The 20,203-nt window shown below is 41.3% G+C and overlaps 1 protein-coding gene across 7 annotated transcripts in view; it reads left to right on the top strand.

Annotated features, from left to right (window-relative positions):
* The window catches only part of PLCB4 (phospholipase C beta 4), a 436,230-nt gene that overhangs the window by 284,844 nt on the left and 131,183 nt on the right, over window positions 1-20,203 (top strand). For all 7 annotated transcript variants that reach the window (XM_067012117.1, XM_067012114.1, XM_067012118.1 and 4 more), the window contains 3 exons: window positions 12,674-12,754; window positions 13,582-13,641; window positions 15,127-15,270. In XM_067012117.1, coding sequence (XP_066868218.1) covers window positions 12,674-12,754; window positions 13,582-13,641; window positions 15,127-15,270 — 285 coding nt within the window. The remainder of the gene's footprint in view (window positions 1-12,673; window positions 12,755-13,581; window positions 13,642-15,126; window positions 15,271-20,203) is intronic.

The raw sequence follows: 20,203 nt of genomic DNA, 5'->3' as shown, positions 1-20,203 counted from the left end.
GTCAGTTTAATTTTCAGACCCAGCCAGAGACCCTAAGTAGGCGAAGGAAATCTTCTTATTCCTCCTCTACACAAAGAAACATTTTTGGGGGAAATATGTATGATTGTGAAAAAAAACTTTATGAAGTTCCTTAATGAAGGCTGTTTAACTCATTTAGTCACCTATTTGCTTTATCTTTTTAAGACCATAATTATTATATTACTACAGCCAGGAGTTCTTAATTGGATTCTGCTAAAGAAATGAGGATGGGCAAAAAAATTATTTTTCATTTATTTGCCCCTAAGAGCAAATAACTGCCTCATAAGCAACCCTAAAAACACTAATATCTCTACCTTAGAATCAGTGAAATTCAGCATTTAAGGGTAAAAAAGTACTAAGCAGGACTTTTTGCGGTACGCGGGCCTCTCACTGTTGTGGCCTCTCCCATTGCGGAGCGCAGGCTCCGGACGCGCAGGCTCAGCGGCCATGGCTCACGGGCCCAGCCGCTCTGCGGCACGTGGGATCTTCCCGGACCGGGGCACGAACCCGCGTCCCCTGCGTCGGCAGGCGGATTCTCAACCACTGCGCCACCAGGGAAGCCCCTAAGCAGGACTTTTTTAGTCTTTACATTTTGGGGGGAGAAGACCCCCACACAACTAGATAAAATGTACTATATGAAAGGAATATAACATTTCCTTTCTTTACTTTATTTTTACATTTCCTTTTTTTAATGAAATCTTTTATTTATTTTTAATTTTTATTTACCTACTTATAAAAATTTTTATTGAAGTATAGTTGATTTACAATGTGATGGACTTATTTTTTAAATTTAATTTTATTTTCTATTGGAGTATAGTTGATTTACAATGCTGTGTTCATTTCAGGTGTACAGCTAAGTGATTCAGTTATACATATACATATTTCCATTCTTTTTCAGATTATTTTCCCATACAGGTTATTACAGAATATTGAGTAGATTTCCCTGTGCTATTACATTTCCTTTCAATCAATAGAAATAGACATACAATATCCTCAGCAGGGAAACCTGTCTTTTAATACTGAATATTGATTCTGATAAATTAATAAGAAACACATGGTTTTTAAACTGCTTATTCTTAAAACCATAAATAGTAGACAATTGCTCTGAAATCCTGCCTCATCAAAACATTTAATGAAGCGGATGGGCTGAGCCAGAATAGCTTCCCAGGAATGTAAGCCAACATACTCTTTCTACTAAAGTCACCCTGAGGACAGTTTTGCTGCTGCCTCCAGTGCTCTCCTACTGTGAATTGTCTTCTTCCAAGTACCTAAAAGGGCAGATGATTCTCTCAACTTTGGTGAGATGCAAAAAGGAGTCTAGTTTTTGGATGCTCAGCAGAGCCAAGTTGCCAGGATATTGTTTGCAAATAAAGGGTTTGTACTAAGTGGTATTTAGGGTAAAATCTTTGCCAGAGAACTCTTTCTTGAAGAGCTTGAAGTACACATAGTTGGTTAAGGGCATGGGTTTGGAGTTAAACAGAAATAGCTTCATCTTGGGCTTTGCTGCTCAAGAGATCCGACCATGAGCCAGTCTTAAACCCACTAGGCACTAAGCCACAGCTTCCTTGTCAGGAATATGGGGGTGATGATACCTACCTCACAGAGCCATGATGAGGAATTAGTAAGATGGATCTTTTTACAGTGTAAGTTGGAGTATAGCCCTCTTCTACTTTAAACCTTCAGTGGCTTCCTACCTCATTCCAAATAATTTCCAGAGTCCTCCTTGTCCCCTTACAAATCCCTTACAGAACCCATCACTTCACTGTCCCATTGATGTTCCCTGGAAGTATTAGACACAAACCTCAGGGCTTTTGCACTTGCAGCTTCTGCTCTGACTGCTCTTCTCCATGTATCAGCAGTTCTCCTGGTTTACTTCCTCACTGCTTTCCAGTTTTCCTCAAAGTCACCTCATCTAAAGAGGCCTTCATCATCATCTTACTTAAAAAACTCATGTGCCCGTGCACACACACACACACACACACACACACACACACACACACACCCTTACCCTTTAGATTTTTTTATCTTCGCATTTATCAATTCCTGATATATTATTTATTTGCTTGTTGTTCATTGTCAAAGTCACACATAGAATATAAACCAAGAGACAGATACATTGTTTTTGTTTACTGCTATGTCCCCAGCAGGGAATTCATTCATCACCTCACAGATATTTAATAAGCATCTCTGATGATCCAGCAATTCCTTGATTACATATCTGGGACTCAAATTGATTGTTATTTAAATGGTTCCTAATTTGTAAGGACTTTTAAGGGTCCTAAGAAACTGGAACTGGAACTCCTTTAGGGCGATCTGGAGAAGGGTTAGCAAGAGATCCCATCTGTGGCAGCTGTGGAGCTGTGCCATTTACATCTCCCTCCAAGACAAAATTGTCACTAGGAGTGCAGTCAGTGGGACAGCCTCCGCTGCAGCATCCTCACCCCTGCGATGTTCAGCCGAGGCTCCCAGCCAATGAGTGACGTGGCAGAAACTGGAACCGGCCCCTTCCTGCCCCAGGTGAGGCTCCTTTGGTGGGTGGTTGTTGCTCCAGGGCTCCCACCTACCTGGCGGAGACGCTCTCAGAGCCTCCCTGCAGTCTGAGACACTTCCTACCTGCTCATCCTTTCCTCCCTCCTCTGCTTCCACAGTCATTAGTCCCACCGCCGTATGGTTTGAAGGCTCTCCCTGCCTACTCCGGATTCTTCTCCCCTTTCTCTTTCATATGCATTTCCTGTAATCAGTCAATCAATTCCCCGTAATCAATCAAGTTCATCTTGGTGTCTGTTCCTAGATGACCCAACTCATGCAACAGCCCTTCCCTCAGGGTAGAAGAGTCATGTGCTAAACCTTTGGATTGCAATTTTCTGAAGCCAAGTCTGTGCTCAGAATTCTCTAGGTTGGTAGCAGTGGTCCTCCTGTGCATGTGCCAGTGATTTCTGCACCTCTTTTAGACACAATAAAAAGTGATAGAACCAGGATTGGTCCTTAGAGCCAGTGGGGGCTGTGTATCTTTGAAGCCTAAACATAAGCTATTTCAGAAGATAAAAGTGGAAAGGGAGCGACATCTCATGCAGCTAATGTTAAGAAAAAGCATTTTTACAAGCTGGACTATTTAAGTGGGCAATGCCAATATTCAAAGGGAAATTCCGTGAAAGTTATTTGCGATTCCTTTCCTTTCAGTGACTCTATTCAACACGGACTGTCATCTCCATTTGGCCATAGTTCAAAATGTTATTTGATCAGCTTCTTCAGATGTATGTCTTCTGTGTTGCTATATGTATAATCCCTGGCTCGTTGTAATTTATTATTCTGGAACGGAACGTGTTTTTATGAGAAGTGGTTTACTGAAAAGAAGGATTTACTAGCTTATGGTCCTGTTTCAAGCACTTATTGCAAAGCACATCTTCTGATGTTCTTAGAATTGTTTGGAGGGGGAGAATGTTAAAGAAAACGTTATTCATGACACTTGTTAAAAATAAAACAGACTGTGCTCAGGAGACTACTACAGTGGGAGTTTTGCAGGAGGGGGGAGAAGTTGAGCTCAACTTTGAATACAATAAGGAAAAAAAGATTTATAGCCAAGGAGCAGGTTGGGGGGTGGGTCAGTGGATGGAGAATTACTAAGAGGAAACATCAGGGGTAAGGAGAGATTTGGGCTAAACCATCCTAATAGGATTCTTGCTGAAGGCAAAGCAGGGTGATCAGACATCACCTGGGAGATGGTAGAGGTTGAAGAACCAGATCGGATACCAAGGATGATCAGATAGTGAGGGTGGAGGATTCTGGCTAAATCAACTTATTAGCAGGATTCTTGCTAACACTGGGCAATGCAAAGACAGACACAGAAGTCCAAAAGTCAAGGCCTATTTGGGAATAAGATTCAGAGGAGCCTGACTACAGTTGGCTCAAGGAGAGAATCTTTGGGGTGGCATGTGTGTGGCTGTGGTGGTGACATATGTTTTTAATATTTGTTGTTAAGTGTTACAAAAAACATTTCTTTTCCTCCCTGGCTCTTAGTAAGCTGGACTGCTTTCATTTTTCTCATTTTAGTTGCTACAGCAACTGTTTTGACTAACATGACTGTTTTCCTGCCCAAGAAAGTTCTCTCTTGAGGGACCACCCACTCCATCGAAAGGCATGTTTTGTTGACTTTCTTCTTCTTTTTGCACTCTGAGAGGTAATTGCCGAATATCTTAGGAATAATTTCTTCAAGTGTGGTCTGGCAAGAATCAGGGAGCCTGTCTCAGTGCCCTGCTACAAGACAAGAGCCCTCTCAGAGTCTGAGTGTTCATACTTGGGCTCAAAATGCCCACAACAGAAATACTTCTGGGAGAGGGAAGGACAAAGAGAGACAGAGTTTGACATCTCAAACTGGCAGACCTTAAAAAGTTAAGACCCAAAGATTCAACATCTTTATCTGGAAGTAAAAGAGAAAATGGAGATTCCTAAATATTGAGGACCGTAAAGTGAGCAGAAAGAAATACAGAGTTTGCTTCTTTCAGGTGGATCATTTGAGCAATTGCTTCTTCTTCCCAAATTCAGATCCTAATTGAGCTGATCAGCTTCTCACAGAGCCAAGGATATGTCAGAGCCCTTGTTAATAACAAACAGCATCAGGCCCACTTTCAGTTTCTTTTTATTTATTTTTATTTTTATTTATTTATTTATTTATTTTTTGCGGTACGCGGGCCTCTCACTGTTATGGCCTCTCCCGTTGCGGAGCACAGGCTCCGGACGCGCAGGCTCAGCGGCCATGGCTCACGGGTCCAGCCGCTCCGCAGCATGTGGGATCTTCCCGGCCCGGGGCACGAACCCGTGTTCCCTGCATCGGCAGGCGGATTCTCAACCACTGCGCCACCAGGGATGCCCTCAGTTTCTTTTTAAAAGATGACATGACATGACATTTCCGAAGCCCTTCTGACCTGAGTGATGGTTGCTGGCCTTAGGAGAACAGCAAAGCCTCCTTCAGATGTGATGCTGAGCAGTTCCCTGGGCCCACTCCCTGACCATGTCTCTTTCTCACTTACAGGTCTCAAAGCAGGTGTGATGCAAATGCGTGCTTCGGTGTAGCCATCAGTCTCAGCCCCGCCCCACCAGCTACGTGACGCTGGGCAAGACACTTAATTTCCGTACCTCAATGGCCGCCTCCTCTGTAAAATGGGAATAATAATAGTACCTCCCTCATGGGAAGTTGGGCGGTTAATAAGTTAATGTGTACAAAGCTCAGACCATTGCCTGGTGCTTAGCATTGTTTTGGGGCTAGTGGTTTATAATGTTATTTATATTTGGTTAGACCCTTCGTGGCCTTTAGCTCAGACTTCACTTGTCCCTCTTCAGCCTTAACAAAGCCCTTTCTCTTCCTCCAGTGTTGATCAAACCATGTTTACCCAAAGGTGGAGCCTGCAAGGCAGCGTTCATTCACTGCCAACCCAAACACCCACTGATTTTAGGCAGAGTGGGCCTGCTCGGCAAGGTTGACGGGGTAGAACAGACACAGGCTTTGGAATCAGAGAAACCAGTTTGAATCCCAGGTCTGTTATTTATCCACTGTAACTTTAAAGCATTGGCTCTCCTTCAAACATTTTTCCCCTTATTTCTAAACACTGCATGTCTGATAAGGTAACCACTAATCATACCTGGCTGTTTAAACGAAAATGAAAAGTTCAGTGCCCCTGTCACACTAGCTACATTTCAAGGGCTTCATAGCCCCGCATAGCCTTCATGGCCTCCACGTTGGGCTGTGTTCATCTGGCACGTTTGCATCATCACAGAAAATCTACTGAACAGTGTTGGATCGTAGCCCTGAATTACACAGTAGTTTTCTCCTATTACCAGTTGTTCGGCATTGACCTCATCCCAGGCACTTGGGCTTTCTCAGCTTTGAGAGCCATGTGAAGCTGGTATCCGTTTTCTCAAGTTACAGGTGAGAAAAGTGAAGCTTGGAGAGATGAAATGGCACCAGTGCAAGATTCTCTGGCAGATGCCTGGTGACGAGGCTGACAGTCAAACCCAGGGAGGATAAGCCACAAGGTCTGGGCCCCAGTGCACCTCCTAGGGGTTCACTTTCTCAGAAATCGGGAGTCTCATGATGGAATGTGGAAGTCCTCACTCATTTCACTCCTTCTATATTCTAATCTACCCATCCCATCACAAGCACAGAAGAGGCCCAGAACAGCTAATGTTTGACTGAAATAATGTGAAGTTAACATGTTTATTAATCAGCACCAAATCACTATCCCTTCCTGGTAGTGCGACTCGACTATTCCCTATTTGATGATGCAGGTCCCACAGTAGAAAGATATAGTCATTCACAGTTAATTTAAGTAGTAATGGTGGGTGAGAGGGCAGGAGAGGGAAAGGTAAGAAATAACCACAAATCACAGTTAAAATAAAGTCAACCACCTGTTATCGCCTGTTATCTAGAAGCCCCTCCCAAATACTTTCCTCCTCTTTAGAGTATTTGGCCTGCTGAGATCTCTACCACTCCTTATGCAAAGAAATGGTATGAACTGTCATTTAACCAAATCACTTCTAAAATTGAAATAAAGGAAAAATATTTTTAATCTAAATCATTTTGAAAGTAACTTGAATCTTTGAAAGATAAATTGTGATATTGAATAATGTTGAAATAGCAAGTGTTAGGGGAAAAATACACTAAAGATAATGCTGAGACCACGGCTTTTAAATATACTCTATCCTTGATGAAATGGGGACAGCATCTCTGGAAGCCCCTAGGGGCAAAAACCCCTCAGAACAGGGATCCTTGAGGCAGGAACAGCTTCTAACTGTAGGGATTCCAGCAAAAGTGATGCTTCTTGCTTCTTCCAAACAGAATGCCCCCCCCCCCCCCCCGATTACCAGCTTGTCCGCTTTCACAGGAGTTCCTGTTCCTTTCACACTGTCTCTCCCAATGGCCAAAGGAAAGAGCTGGTTTGGGCTGGATGTGTTAACTAGTCCTTGAGGTCTAAAGCGTGACTAACGAGTTTTAACCAAGTCCTATGAGAGTTGAAATTCTGAGCCCCCTGGAAGAAGTTCCATTATGGTTTGCATCCTTACCAGAGGATCCCACTACAATCTGTTAATTGCAAACAAATAGATTTATGAAGTAGCAAGGGCCCAGCTTCCTTTGACATCTCCCCTGCCACGCTCAAGTCTGGAGGAAGATTTTCCTGACAAGGGAACTGGGGATATGATTGCCTCAGTGTGATCATGAGGCCACAGTCCAAGTTCTGGTCAGTAGGTACCTGTGTGAAATTTAAAACTGCTATTAGGGGAAAAGAATAGAGAATGTGTGGGAGGTGCAGAGAAATCTAAATAGGTTGGGTTTCAGTTCCTTTCAGCTGATTGTCACATACCTCTCAGGTCTGTTCTCTGATTTTCATGGGTAGTTTGAATCCACTTGGTCTGAGAATTTTCCAGTCAGTCGACAAGTTTATTGTGGGCTTTGTTGGAAACCTTGTCTTTAGCATCTATCACAGCTCCTTAGAGGTCTCACCTGAGAATTTCTGTTCTGGCAGTTGATTCTCCTAACATCTGATGTTTTATAACTATGAACTATATGGACACCTGGTAAATGATATTTTTTCCCCTTTTGCTTTTGTTGCTAGGGAGCCCAGTGCCAAATAGGCACCTAATTCTCATTGTGTAGGACCTTTTAACAAGTATTTCTAAAAGCTCTTTTACTCTGTCCTTATTTTGCAAATTTGCCTTATTTTTCTTCTCCTTCCTTAGAGTTCTTATCCCATTTTGCAAAGGATCTCTTTGCAGGGGCATTGGAACAGTGCTCCTGGTCCAACATGGATTTCTAGGAGATACCCCAAAGCCACACCCAACCTCTAAGATGAGCTTGTATGACTTAGAAAAAGGTGCTGCTTCCTCTAGGCAGACAGCCTCAGGGTGGTGCACTGGTATTTGTATGTCTGTCCGTGGCAGCCCTCCAGGGACTGACCCTGATGGGTTCTGGGCCTGGTGCAGCCCCCTCAACTTGAGTAACTTCTTGTTTATGTTTTATATATTGGTCTACTGTGATATATTTCATTTGAAAAACAATTCTTTTCTTATTTTTTTAAGTCCATGAATTTAGTTTCGGTGTAGCTTTGATGTGCTAGGTGCTTGGAACACAAACGTGAACAAGAAAGTTTCAAGGACTCTGCCCTCACAGAGGTTATATTCTGATGTGGGAGCCAGGCAATAAATCAATAAATAGTGAAATAATTGCAGACTGTGTTTTGTTGCAAGCAAAGAAATAATCAGGATACTGTAATAGAAAATAAAAATAGAAAATAAAATATTAGGGAAGTAAGGGAAAACCTCTCTGAAGAGGGGATAATTAAGACAAGACCTGTAGGATGAAGAGGAGCTAAGGACAGTAGGAAGAGACTTCTGGGCAGGAGGAACAGTGAGTTCAAAGACCCTGAGGCTAGAAGAATTTAAGAAGTTCAAGGAAAAGGGTCCTAACAGTTGTAATGAACAAGAGGGAACACAAAGGCAGAAAGTGGTGTGAGATCAGGTCTCTAGGACCCAGATTATGCAAGACCTTTTAGGCCATGCTAAGAGTTGGTATTTTATCCTAAATATGATGGGGATCTATTAAATGATTTTAATGAACTGATTAAAACTTTGGAGAATCATCATGGCTGCTGTGGAAAGAAAGAGTAGAAGTGGGAAGATCAGTCCATGGGAGAGATGGTGATGCTTTGGACCAAGGTGGTGGTGGTGGAGATGGAGCAAAATCGTTATATATGAAAAATGCTGCGAAAATGAAATCAGGAATAGAAAGTCAAGGATGACTCTTAGGGGAATTCCCTGGTGGTCCAGTGGTTAGGACTCCATGCTCTCACTGCCGAGGACCCAGGCTCAGTCCCTGTTCAGGGAACTAGGACCCTGCCAGCCAAGCAGTGTGGCCAAGAAGAAAAAAAAAAAAAGGATGACTCTCAGTTTCAGTAAATGGATAGATACTAGTGACATTTATTGAGCCCAGAAAGTCTTGTGATGGAGAGGCTTAGAGAGATAAGGGTGAGGAGTAAAGAATTCAGCTATGGATGTGTTACTTTTGAGACATCTGTGTGGAGATGTCAAGTAGAGAGTTAGATGTCTGAATTGGGAACTCAGAGAAGACTGGGCTGCTGTTATAAATTTGGGAATCCTCAAGAAATAGATGATATTAAAGCCCTGGGGTTAAAGGAGGTCTAGGAACGTATTGGAAATGAGAATTCCCAGAGCCAATTCCTGTGGAACATGTAGAAGTTGGGTGTAGAAGGAAAAGAACTTAAAGGAACAGAACACAGTCAGAATATCAAGATTCCAGAGTTTCCAAAAGAAGGGAATAGTCAGCCACTCAAGAGATCAAATCAAAGGAGAAAAGGAATGCGTGCACAGCATTTGGCAGCATGAACGTTAAGTCATGGTGGACCTGGCAGAGAAATGTCAGCAAGAGATAGAAACAGAGGGCAGATGGAACTGGTCAGAGATGGTAGGGAAGGGAGATAGTAGAGACAGTGGCTAGAGAAAGACTCTTCACGATATTATGCCCTGAAAGGGGGTGAGAGACATGAGGGAGTAAATGAAGGAGGAAGTATTGATGGCTAGAACATATTTGTGTGCTGATCAGAATGATCTAATAGAGAAAAAACTTGAGTATTGAGTGATGATAAACAGAAGACTGAAATCCTTGTGTAGGTGAGAGAGGATGGAACCTGGAAGAAGATTGAATCCGGAGCAGAAGTGGGGGTATTGACCTTTGATGGGAGAAAGTGTGCTTTATTAGGAGGAAAGATGGAGAAAGTTCTCATCTGAAACGTTTCCTTTAATCAGTGAAGCCCAGTAATTGGCTGGGAGTAAAGGGGTATGAGAAGAAGCAATGAGATAGGCCTTTCAAAGAGTGGGGAACCTTTTAAGAAAGAATTACAAGGTTGAAAGTCATGTTGACTATCCTTTTGAAGTTGATAATCGTGAATTTAAACCAAAGCCAGACAATCCAGTTTTGTGGGTTTCTTTCATCAAGTTCAGCAATTAAAAAAATGGACAGGGTGGACTTAGGTTTTTGGCAAAGAAAACAGAAAATGAGACATAGGAGTTGAGGGTGTCTGGAGTGACTGTAATATTGGACCATGGAAATAAGCTAGACAAGGATGGAAGTAAAAGGAGAAGTCTGGTGGTTAGTGAGAGATTGGCAGGGTTAATGAAGAGGAAGTTGCAAGAAGTCAAATTAATACAGGAGAGTGAGAACTGTAGAGCTAGTGGCTAAAAAGCATCAGATGGAAGGGTCCAAGAGTGAGATGTTTAGGAATCCAAATTTCCGGGTGGCGATGGTAAGGTCTGAGGGTACTAAGTAATTGAGAGAGGAAGAAAGAAAAAACTCCTTGCAGTTAAGAAGGCCAAGGAGCTGAAAGTTCCACCTCAAAATAAGCTGGAAAATCATTCTTATTTATCATGTATATTTCCTGGATCATCTCAAATCCTTATTTGGAATTGGATAGGGTGCACATAAGTAAATAATAATGATGGTAGCTGATTCATTGTGGATCTACTCTGTAAACACCACTTTAGGTCATACTTCTGAACACTGAAATTCTTTATTACCGTTAGGATATTACTTGGGAAGTATTCTAAAATGTGTTCATTCTCATAGTTTAATTAATTGATTATTCTCTTCTCTCAGTCAGTAATGACATAAGACATTTTGGTTCAAGTTTAATACCTTTTTGTAGGACGTACAACACCATTCTTATCTAGCTTTATTTATGTGTCTAGTCTCATCCCCTACCATCCCCTTAAGATGTTCTAACCACACCAGCTCCCCAGAAGTCCCCACTGGCAGGTCAATCCTGCATGCCTGCCATGCTGCTTCGCCTGGATAACTCCTGCTCATCTTCTAAGACCCATCTGAAATGTCAACTTCCGAGTCAAGCCTTTTCTAAAATGTTGAACCATCTAAAAGTGTATTTTTGTGGGTCAAAGACATCACATATTGGCAATTTCATGTTGTTCATAATTTGCTACCACAAATATAAACCTGAACTACACGTGAGGTTGGTAACTACCACTTGCTGAAATGTAACTATGTGATTCACATTCATGGTAAAAATGTAAAGGTACTTTAAATTTATCATCTCATTTCATTCCCTAAAAGGTAGGTGTAAATACTTCCTTTTATTAGATAAGGATTCTGAGACTTAAAAAGGGTCTTTGCAAGAGAAGGTAAATAATAGGTGGCAGAACTGGGTTTTGATTCCAAAAGCAAAGGTCACATTATGCCCCTTCCTTTGTCTTACTCATCTCTGTGACTACAGTGCTAAGCACTAGCCTGGTACAGAGTTGAAATACCTATGATAATTCTTCACCTGTCAGAAAACTACCCAAACAAATTTAAAAGTTGGCTTTGTTCAGGGCCCCTGGGACTCTAAATTCTGACACGCTGAGGTGGCCAAGTCTCTTGACATTGGATTTACCTTGATGAATGTTGCTGCTTCCTTGGAATTTGGAAAGATATGTTTTGGTGGATTAAACTGAGATTCTGGACTACAGTTAAAATCTTAATCCAGTAATTGCTCTTTGTTTGAAGTCACACCCTGCTCCTGTTTGCCAGTCAGTTTCTCTATAGCAGTGTTGTAATTATCTAGGAGGACAAGTTCTTTGGATCTCGAGAAGAATGAGTGGATTTGTTGACACGTGGGTGCCAAGTCTTGATGTAATGCAAACAGTGGGCAGAAAGTATCTGGATTCATTCCCTGAATGCCCTTTTGCTTCCATTGGCATAGAACTTTCCTGGCGTTCTTAAGAAAAGTGTTGCTTTCTTGCTAAAATAAAAACCAGGAATCCTTTGGCAAATACAACTTAGCTGCTCTGGGGCCCCTGCATTTGGCTAACATTCCATCTTGATTTAATTTTGATTCTGTAGTTTTCAACAGAGTTCCTGATGTCCACAGCAGTGGTTCTCAGACTTTAGTGAGCATTAGAATCACCTGGAGGGGTTTCTGGAACACAGATTTCTGGTTCCCACCCCAGAGACTCTGATTCAGTCTGTCTGGCCTGGAGCCCTAGATTCTGCCAATTCAGTCAGTCTCCCAGGTGAGGTTGAAACTGCTGGTCCCAGGACTACACTTTGAGTAGCTTAAAATCTTGCTTAAGTCCTGGTTTATGGGACACCAAGTGAGGTTGAATACAAAAGCAGAAAGCTCAGGAATTATCTGAGTAAACCTCTGAATGCTGAATTGTATAGACAAAAAAAAAAAAAAAAAAAAATCAATGACTTAAAAAAATTATCTCCTGATTTCTGACATTTTGTTAGAGACCAGCAACAATTCCTCTTTTGTGGAGGGATACCAGTTGGCTGGAACTTGGGAGTCCTTCTTCTTTCCAGGAGCTCTTTTCCAAGATCTTAGAGCAAATTTCTCCTCTGTGACCTTCAGAACATTAGTGTGTTTTGTTCTTAAAACTACCCTAAAGGAAGATGCTTTATAAAATTGATCAGTCTTTCAATGCAAAAATGAATGCAAGAAATTTTCAAAATGAAAACATTACATAATATAATAAGAAATGTGGTCATTAGATTCAGGATGCATTTTTCTTTTGTTTAGAGGCTAAAAGATGTTTGCATTTTTATTAGATCCAAAATGGTGTGAGTCATGCAGATCAACACATTTCTTTTTCACAGGAATCCTTTGTGTTTGAACCCAACTGCCTCTTCAAAGTGGATGAATTTGGCTTCTTTCTGACCTGGAGAAGTGAAGACAAGGTATGGCTCAGAAAGAGCAAGCTGTTCCTTCTTGCTGTCAGGGTGAAGGCATTTCATTTTTCAACAAGTGATGGAATGCCTCTTGAGGGCATGGACCCTACGCTTATTCATTCGTTCAAGACTTTTAAAAACATGTGCTAGGCGTTGGGGATACATTGATGGTCAAGGATGTGATCCTTATAGATTCCAGCCTAGTATCAAAGTCACGCATCCCCAAAAAAAAGAAAAAAGTTACAAGACATTGAGAATTGTGAAAGAGAAGTTCAGGTTGTTACAAGAGCTTAAACAGGCAAGTCTGATTTAAGTCTTGGGAGTTAGAAAGGTTTCCCAGAAGAGAGATGTTCAAGCTGAAGTCTCAGGGGTGCAGTTAAGGGCATTTTCATCTGGTTACACCCCAGGACTTAACACACGGCACAGTGACACATTTCATGAGCCTTTGGGTAAAATTTACAAAAAGTAAAATCAAAATTATATAAAAGTTAGCATAGTCCCACTTACTATTTCATGTACACACATATATTTAATAATATACGTACAGTATTAATGTTATTACATGTATAAAAGTAACATTTTATAAACATTTTATAAATAATTATTCAAAGTTGCATTCATACATATATTTGAAATGGAATGTTTGGGGCCTTGACTTTCTGACTGTTGGAAATTATTATTATTATTATTATTATTATTAATTATTTGTTTTTAATCCCGCTTCTGCCTTACTCTAGTCAGCATTTCCTACATCATCACAAACATTTGTCACCTTGTCTGTGCCATAGGTCTGGCAGAATTTAGGCTCACTGCTATGCTAAATTCTCTCTTTGCAGGAAGGACAAGTTCTAGAATGTTCTCTCATCAACAGTGTTCGACTGGGAGCCACACCAAAGGTACCTGTGATTGGTGTTTGCTGGTCTTCTAACCACAGAATGTTGTTTAACCCGTTACTGCCCCCCAGTCATCAGCTGGGAATGAAGAACAGACACAGTTTAGACATCTCATCTATAATGGTTGGGTCATTTGGGTTGCATCGGGTTTAGTTACATCAGAAACTGTTATTAACTTCTGAAAATGATGATCCTTGTGTGATACGGGCATTGAAATAAATAGTTACCTTAACTCAGAAATTAATCTGACAAGCACCCCCCCACCCCCACCTTCTTTTTCAGCAAACAGTGAGTCACTTCTGGTTCATGGCTGATGTGGAAATTTAAATGGCTCAGATAGTTGCATATTTGTGCACCTGTGCACGCAGACATTAGCTCACCTTGAAGGCTCAGTTTGCCTCCGAGAGAAAAAAGAAGGAAAGAGCGCATAAATCAGCCTTCTTCACAGTGATTGATTTGTTTGAATAAGAAGCTGTTTGCATAGTGGTGCTAGGAATGTAAAAGATGTTTTTTCCTAGAATATTCTAGCACAGTATTTATCCCCTTTTCCATAATAGCCCTGCAAGTTTTTAAATGTTCAAAACGAAATTATGTTCCTCACTCTGTTTTTGTTTTTTATTCTTTTTTTTTTTTTTTTTTTTGCGGTATGCGGGCCTCCCACTGCCGTGGCCTCTCCCGTCGCGGAGCACAGGCTCCGGACGCACAGGCTCAGCGGCCACGGCTCACGGGCTCAGTTGCTCCGCGGCACGTGGGATCTTCCCGGACCGGGGCTCGAACCCGCGTCTCCTGCATCAGCAGGCGGACTCTCAACCACTGCGCCACCAGGGAAGCCCTGTTTTTTATTCTTTAGTGACCCTCTTTTATGTTAGTTACAATCTCTGTGTAACCATGTTGGCATTTCCCCCTGAGTTCTTGTGGAGGACAAAACCACTATTTTTTTTGCTAATTAGGGTAAACTTACACAGTTTTCCTTCCAGATGAGGATGCCAGGGCTCCTAGAGGTGCACATACTCACTCTTTGTGTCCAGACTATTTGAAAGACTTAATCTCATTTTTGAGTAACTTGTGGTTGCTGGTTGTGGCAATGCCCTGCATATTTGCCTGAATCCGCAGTGACTGTTCTCTGTGAGAGATCCCTTTGACCTTTGTGGACGCAAGCAGGTCCCAGTCAGAGCCTTTCTGTCCTGTTGCCATAGTCGGGGTCCTCCGATAACCACAACCAGAAATCGAAAGAAAGACCCTCCCTCCCAGTCTTCTAAACTGATAATCTTATAATACTTTTCTTGCCAAATGAGTTTCAGTCATGTGTAGTGTTAAATATTTTACTTCCAGGAGTTTTAGAATAATGCCAGATACCTGGGCATTTTTAGATAGAAGAAAAAAAATGCCCTAATGTATGTTTTTTACATCAAACATAGTTTCTTTTTACCATCTTTCTTCCATGCTCTGTGATCTAATGTATTTTTTCGTATTTGTTTACCTCAATAGGATCCCAAAATTTTGGCTGCTCTTGAAGCTATTGGAAAATCAGAAAATGACCTGGAAGGGAGGGTAGTTTGTGTCTGCAGTGGTACAGATCTGGTGAACATCAGTTTCACATACATGGTGGCTGAAAATTCAGAAGTAACTAAGGTATCCTCTGTGAAACAGCCTCCTTCCCTTCTCCCCCATATGTACATATGTGGTGCACATAATTGTTCATGTATAATTGTAATAGATATTTTAAATTATAAAATAATTTAATTTAAATTTTTAAAAATGATTCCATTGCCTTGCTGGAATGTTGGTTAGAAAATTCAGCAAGCACAATACCCTTTTAGCATGTCCCTCACGTATGCCAAGAGCCCGAACACCTACTGTGTTGTAGGAGCCTCTCAAACTGGAATGTACACAGGAATCACCTGGGATTTTGTAAAAATGCAGATTCTGATTCAATAGGTCTGAGGTGAGGACAAATACTCCCTTTCTAACAAGCTCCCAGTTGATGCTCATGTTGCTGGTCTGAGAAGCACACTTTGAGTAGCAGCACTGCCCAGTAGAAAAATAATGCAAGCCACAGATGTAGTTTAAATCTTTCTAGTAGTCACAGGTTGAATTAATTTCAGTATTTTAGATTCCACATATAAGCGATATCATATGATATTTGTCTCTCTCTGTCTGGCTTACTTCACTTTGTCTGATAATCTCTAGGTTCATCCATGTTGCTGCAAATGGCATGATTTCATTCTTTTTATGGCTGAGAAGTATTCCATTGTATATATCTACCACATCTTCTTTATCAATTCATCTGTCGATGGACATTTAGATTGTTTCCATGTCTTGGCTATTGTAAACAGTGCTGCTATGAGCATAGGGGTGCATGTATCTTTTTGAATTCTAATATATCATATTTTAACCCAATCAGTCATTTTAACATGAAATCAATATAAAATCAGTTAACATATTTTACATTCTTCTGTTTATACAAAGCCTTCAAAATCTGATGTGTATTTTCAATTCAGATGGGCCACACTTCAGTGGCTGCATATGGCTAATGGCTACCGTGTTAGACAGTGCAGGTCTACGTGATTAAGATATCTGCCCCTCCGCCATAAGCTGTTAAAGTATTGGGTTATAATCCATCATAATACCGTAACCAGCCTACTATTGCCCTGGCAAGTGAGTCTCAAAGAGATTTTGGCCAAAGTAGAAAGCTTCAAATTTAAATCACTTTCCTCCAAGTCATTTGTCTTCAGAGTGGTTTTACCTGTGGATGGAGCGCCCATTATCTTTGCATAATATGTGTGAAGAGGCCTGAGCCTTTGCTCTACCATTGCAGAAATGTGGCTTTAGGGGATTGGGAGGGGAATCATTTTATTTTCCCATTGATCCTGCAAGTAGAAGCTCAGTGCAGGGTCGAATGAGAAAGGCCATCATTAGAAATATTGAAATTTAGAGCCTGAAGGGAATATATAGGTAAGATTATTTGATGAAACGGAGATGAGAAGATTTAACCCTGGGCCCAGAGCTAACGGGTACAGAATTGAGTTCTGCAGATTCCAAGACCGTCTTTCTTTCACCCTCACTAACAAAGTGTGGTCCACATTCCAGCTGCATAGGCCTCACCTGAGAGCTCCTTACACTTCAGAGTCTTGGGTCCACCCAGACCTACTGATTCAGAATCTTCATTTCTAACAAGGCCCCCCAGTGACTCATATGTGCAGTAAAGCTTGAGAGGCTCCCAGCTGTGGCTTTGGGCCCGGGAATGGATGTTCCACGTGACACAAGAGCCGTTGCTTCTGTCCTTGCAGTGGTTCGGTTGGTTTCATGCTGTTCTCCCAGGTCAACTCACTTTGGGGAAACAGATTTTGCCTTCAAGTTCTTTCATTATTGTGCTGAGAGCAACACCTTGTTTGAATGGTTTCTTGAACCTGCTGATCTAAACAAGCATCGTTTCTTAGAGTTCACGCTTTCATTATTTGCTACAGAGGTCTTTCTGGTTGCTATTTGCAATAACAACATTCAATCCCAGAAGTCCATGCTGACCACCCAGGAAGAAAAAGACTTGTTAATCAGACAGAGATGTTTAGCTGCCTGAAGTTTTGCCAAAACACAGTTCTGTAGACCGGTATGCCCCGGGTTTTGTCAATGCGTCATATTGCAAGAAACAGTATGACTCCTATGAGCTTAAGAACCTGGGCTTGGGACCAGGTTACCTGGGCTTAAATCCTTGCTCTTTCTCTTCCCAGCTGTGTGACTGAGACATGCAACTGGCCTCTCTGAGCGTCACCTTCTGCATCCATAAAATAAGAACAATACCAAAATGCCTGCTCTTAGGATTGTTGTATAGACTACGAGTTGTTACATGGAAAGTGCTTAGTGCACGGCCTTTCTCATCCAAAGCCCTCAATGTGTGCCTGCTATTCAGATCACAGGCTCCTAGAATTTTAGAGCTGGAGATGGAACTTAAGCAGAGCTTCCCACCACCTCATTTGTCAGATGTGGCAAATGAAGCCAAGCAGTTACACAACAGGCTAGGCCAGAGTCCAGCCTACAGCTTAGGTCTTCTGATTTCCCAAGTGATGCTGTCCACCCCACCCCATCCCTGAGCAAGTACAGTCCTGGGAAGGTGGCTCAGATCAGTAAGCCCATAATGTTCTTACTTTCCATGGTTCGATTGTTGTCAGTCTTGGTTCCTTTTGTTTAAAAGTCATGGTGTGAAACCTATACTCAGGAGTACGTGGTATATATGTGTATGTTCCAGGCGGAAGTTTATGCTTAAAGATCAGATTTGGGGTGCTTCTGCAGTAGCATTTCCACTGAATTTAAGATTAGCTTGGCCAAACAAGTAGGACTATAAAATAATTCTGTACTGGATTTTTAATTCAAACTCAATACTCTTTGACCCTGCTCTTATTAAATAAACTAAATGTTTCAGCTTCTGGGAACTATTAGTTAGAATTTTATAATTCATTAATAGTGTAATATGTAAATATTAATCTCACTCTACAAACGAGACAGCCCATGCTTATTAGAGCATGTCCTTTTGGTTAATTGATACTTGGAAGATATTGAACAAATTTTTCACTTATGCATACACGTGTGTGGATAATCTTGCCTACTTCCTGACTTCAAAACTTAACTGTCTGCCTCCAGATCATAATACTTACCACCTCCAGCATTGACATTTTCCCCATCACCACTGCCTTATTCCTATGCCTCTGTATATGTTACTATCCCTAACAGAACACACAAGCCGTCAAAGTGAGAGGATTTATACAAAATACAGATGTAATTACCACAGATCAAAATGATGGCAGAATTCATAAATTAGACCAGATCAAGTGAAAAATGTAAAGATTTCCCAGTGTGCCTGAAATGGTGTTTGGGACTCAGCCTGTGGTATCACTTTCACCTGAGGACGGCTTAGGAGCCTAGAATAGAATTATGGGACCATGGAATGTGCTATCTGTCCTCTTAGCTAGCTGTATTCTGGTCACTTTATCACAAAAGTCAGTTAACACAAGTCATTTTTTAAAAAAATATTTTTATTGGAGTATAGTTGCTTTACAATGCTGTTAGTCTCTGCTGTACAGCAAAGTGAACCAGCTATACATATATCCCCTCTTTTTTGTATTTCCTTCCCATTTAGGTCACCGCAGAACATTGAACAGAGTTCTCTGTGCTATACAGTAGGCTCTCATTAGTTATGTATTTTATACTTAGTACCAATAGTGTATGTATGTCAATCCCAATCTCCCAGTTCATCCCACCCCTGCTTCCACCTTGGTATCCATTCGTTTGTTCTCTACATCTGTGTCTCTATTTCAAACAAGTCATCATTTTTAAAAATAACGCTTACAGACCTTAAATGCTTTATTTTAAATTGAAGCATATAAATGTGGTTCAATTGTAGACCCGTCTTTTTTTTTTTTTTTTTTTTTTTCGGTATGCGGGCCTCTCACTGTTGTGGCCTCTCCCGTTGCGGAGCACAGGCTCCGGACGCGCAGGCCTAGCGGCCATGGCTCACGGGCTTAGTTGCTCCGCGGCATGTGGGATCTTCCCGGACCAGGGCACGAACCCGTGTCTCCTGCATCGGCAGGCGGATTCTCAACCACTGCGCCACCAGGGAAGCCCTGTAGACCCGTCTTTTAATGTTAGGACCAAGGTCATTGCATTCAGTATGGGTCTGTAGGTGGGGGTTGATGTAGTTTTTCTTTTTATTGAAGTACGTATAGTTGACTTACAATGTTGTGTTAATTACTGCTGTACAGCAAAGTGATTCAGTTATACATATATATACATTCTTTTCTTAATATTCTTTTCCATTATGGTTTATCATAAGATATTGAATATAGTTCTCTGTGCTATACAGTAGGACCTATTGTTTATCTATTCTATACATAAAAGCATTCATCTGCTAACCCCAAACTCCCACACCACCCCTCCCCCAACCCCTTCCCCCTTGGCAACCAGCAGTCTGTTCTCTATGTCCGTGATTCTGTTTCTGTTTCTTAGATAGGTTCATTTGTGTCATATTTTAGATTCCACATATAAGTGGTATCCTATGGTATTTGTCTTTCTCTTTCTGACTTACTTCACTTAGTATAATAATCTCTAGTTCCATCCATGTTGCTGCAAATGGCATTATTTCATTCTTTTTTATGGCTGAGTAGTATACCATTGTAGATATGTACCACAGGGGTTGATGTATTTTTTGCCTATACTTCACCCTAATGCATTGCCTGAAATAATCCAGTTTGGTTTCTTTAAAGTACAAGTGAGACTTTAAGACACTCATGGAGCAATCAAAATAAAGAATCCTACAACTGCATGACTTCTTTCCCTAATCCTTTAGTTGTCTTATTTACATCGAGCTTGAGAAAAAAATTTTAGTAACTCGCCTTTAAAGAAATCTTCCCAAATATTCACCAAAAGAAACAACAACCCTCTTTCTTTCCAAAAGCGTATTTCACTGGTTCATGTAATTTTTATTACATATATAGGCAGGTATGGAAACAAATGTAAGTAACTCATGGTAAGCATGCAAGGCGAGAGCAAAAAGGTACAACATGTTGGAAAATAG

The sequence above is a fragment of the Kogia breviceps genome, chromosome 14, assembly GCF_026419965.1.
Source record: "Kogia breviceps isolate mKogBre1 chromosome 14, mKogBre1 haplotype 1, whole genome shotgun sequence".
Taxonomy (NCBI): Eukaryota; Metazoa; Chordata; class Mammalia; order Artiodactyla; family Physeteridae; genus Kogia; species Kogia breviceps.
Note: the sequence above shows the minus strand (reverse complement) of the source record. Positions and strands in the feature narration are given on the sequence as shown.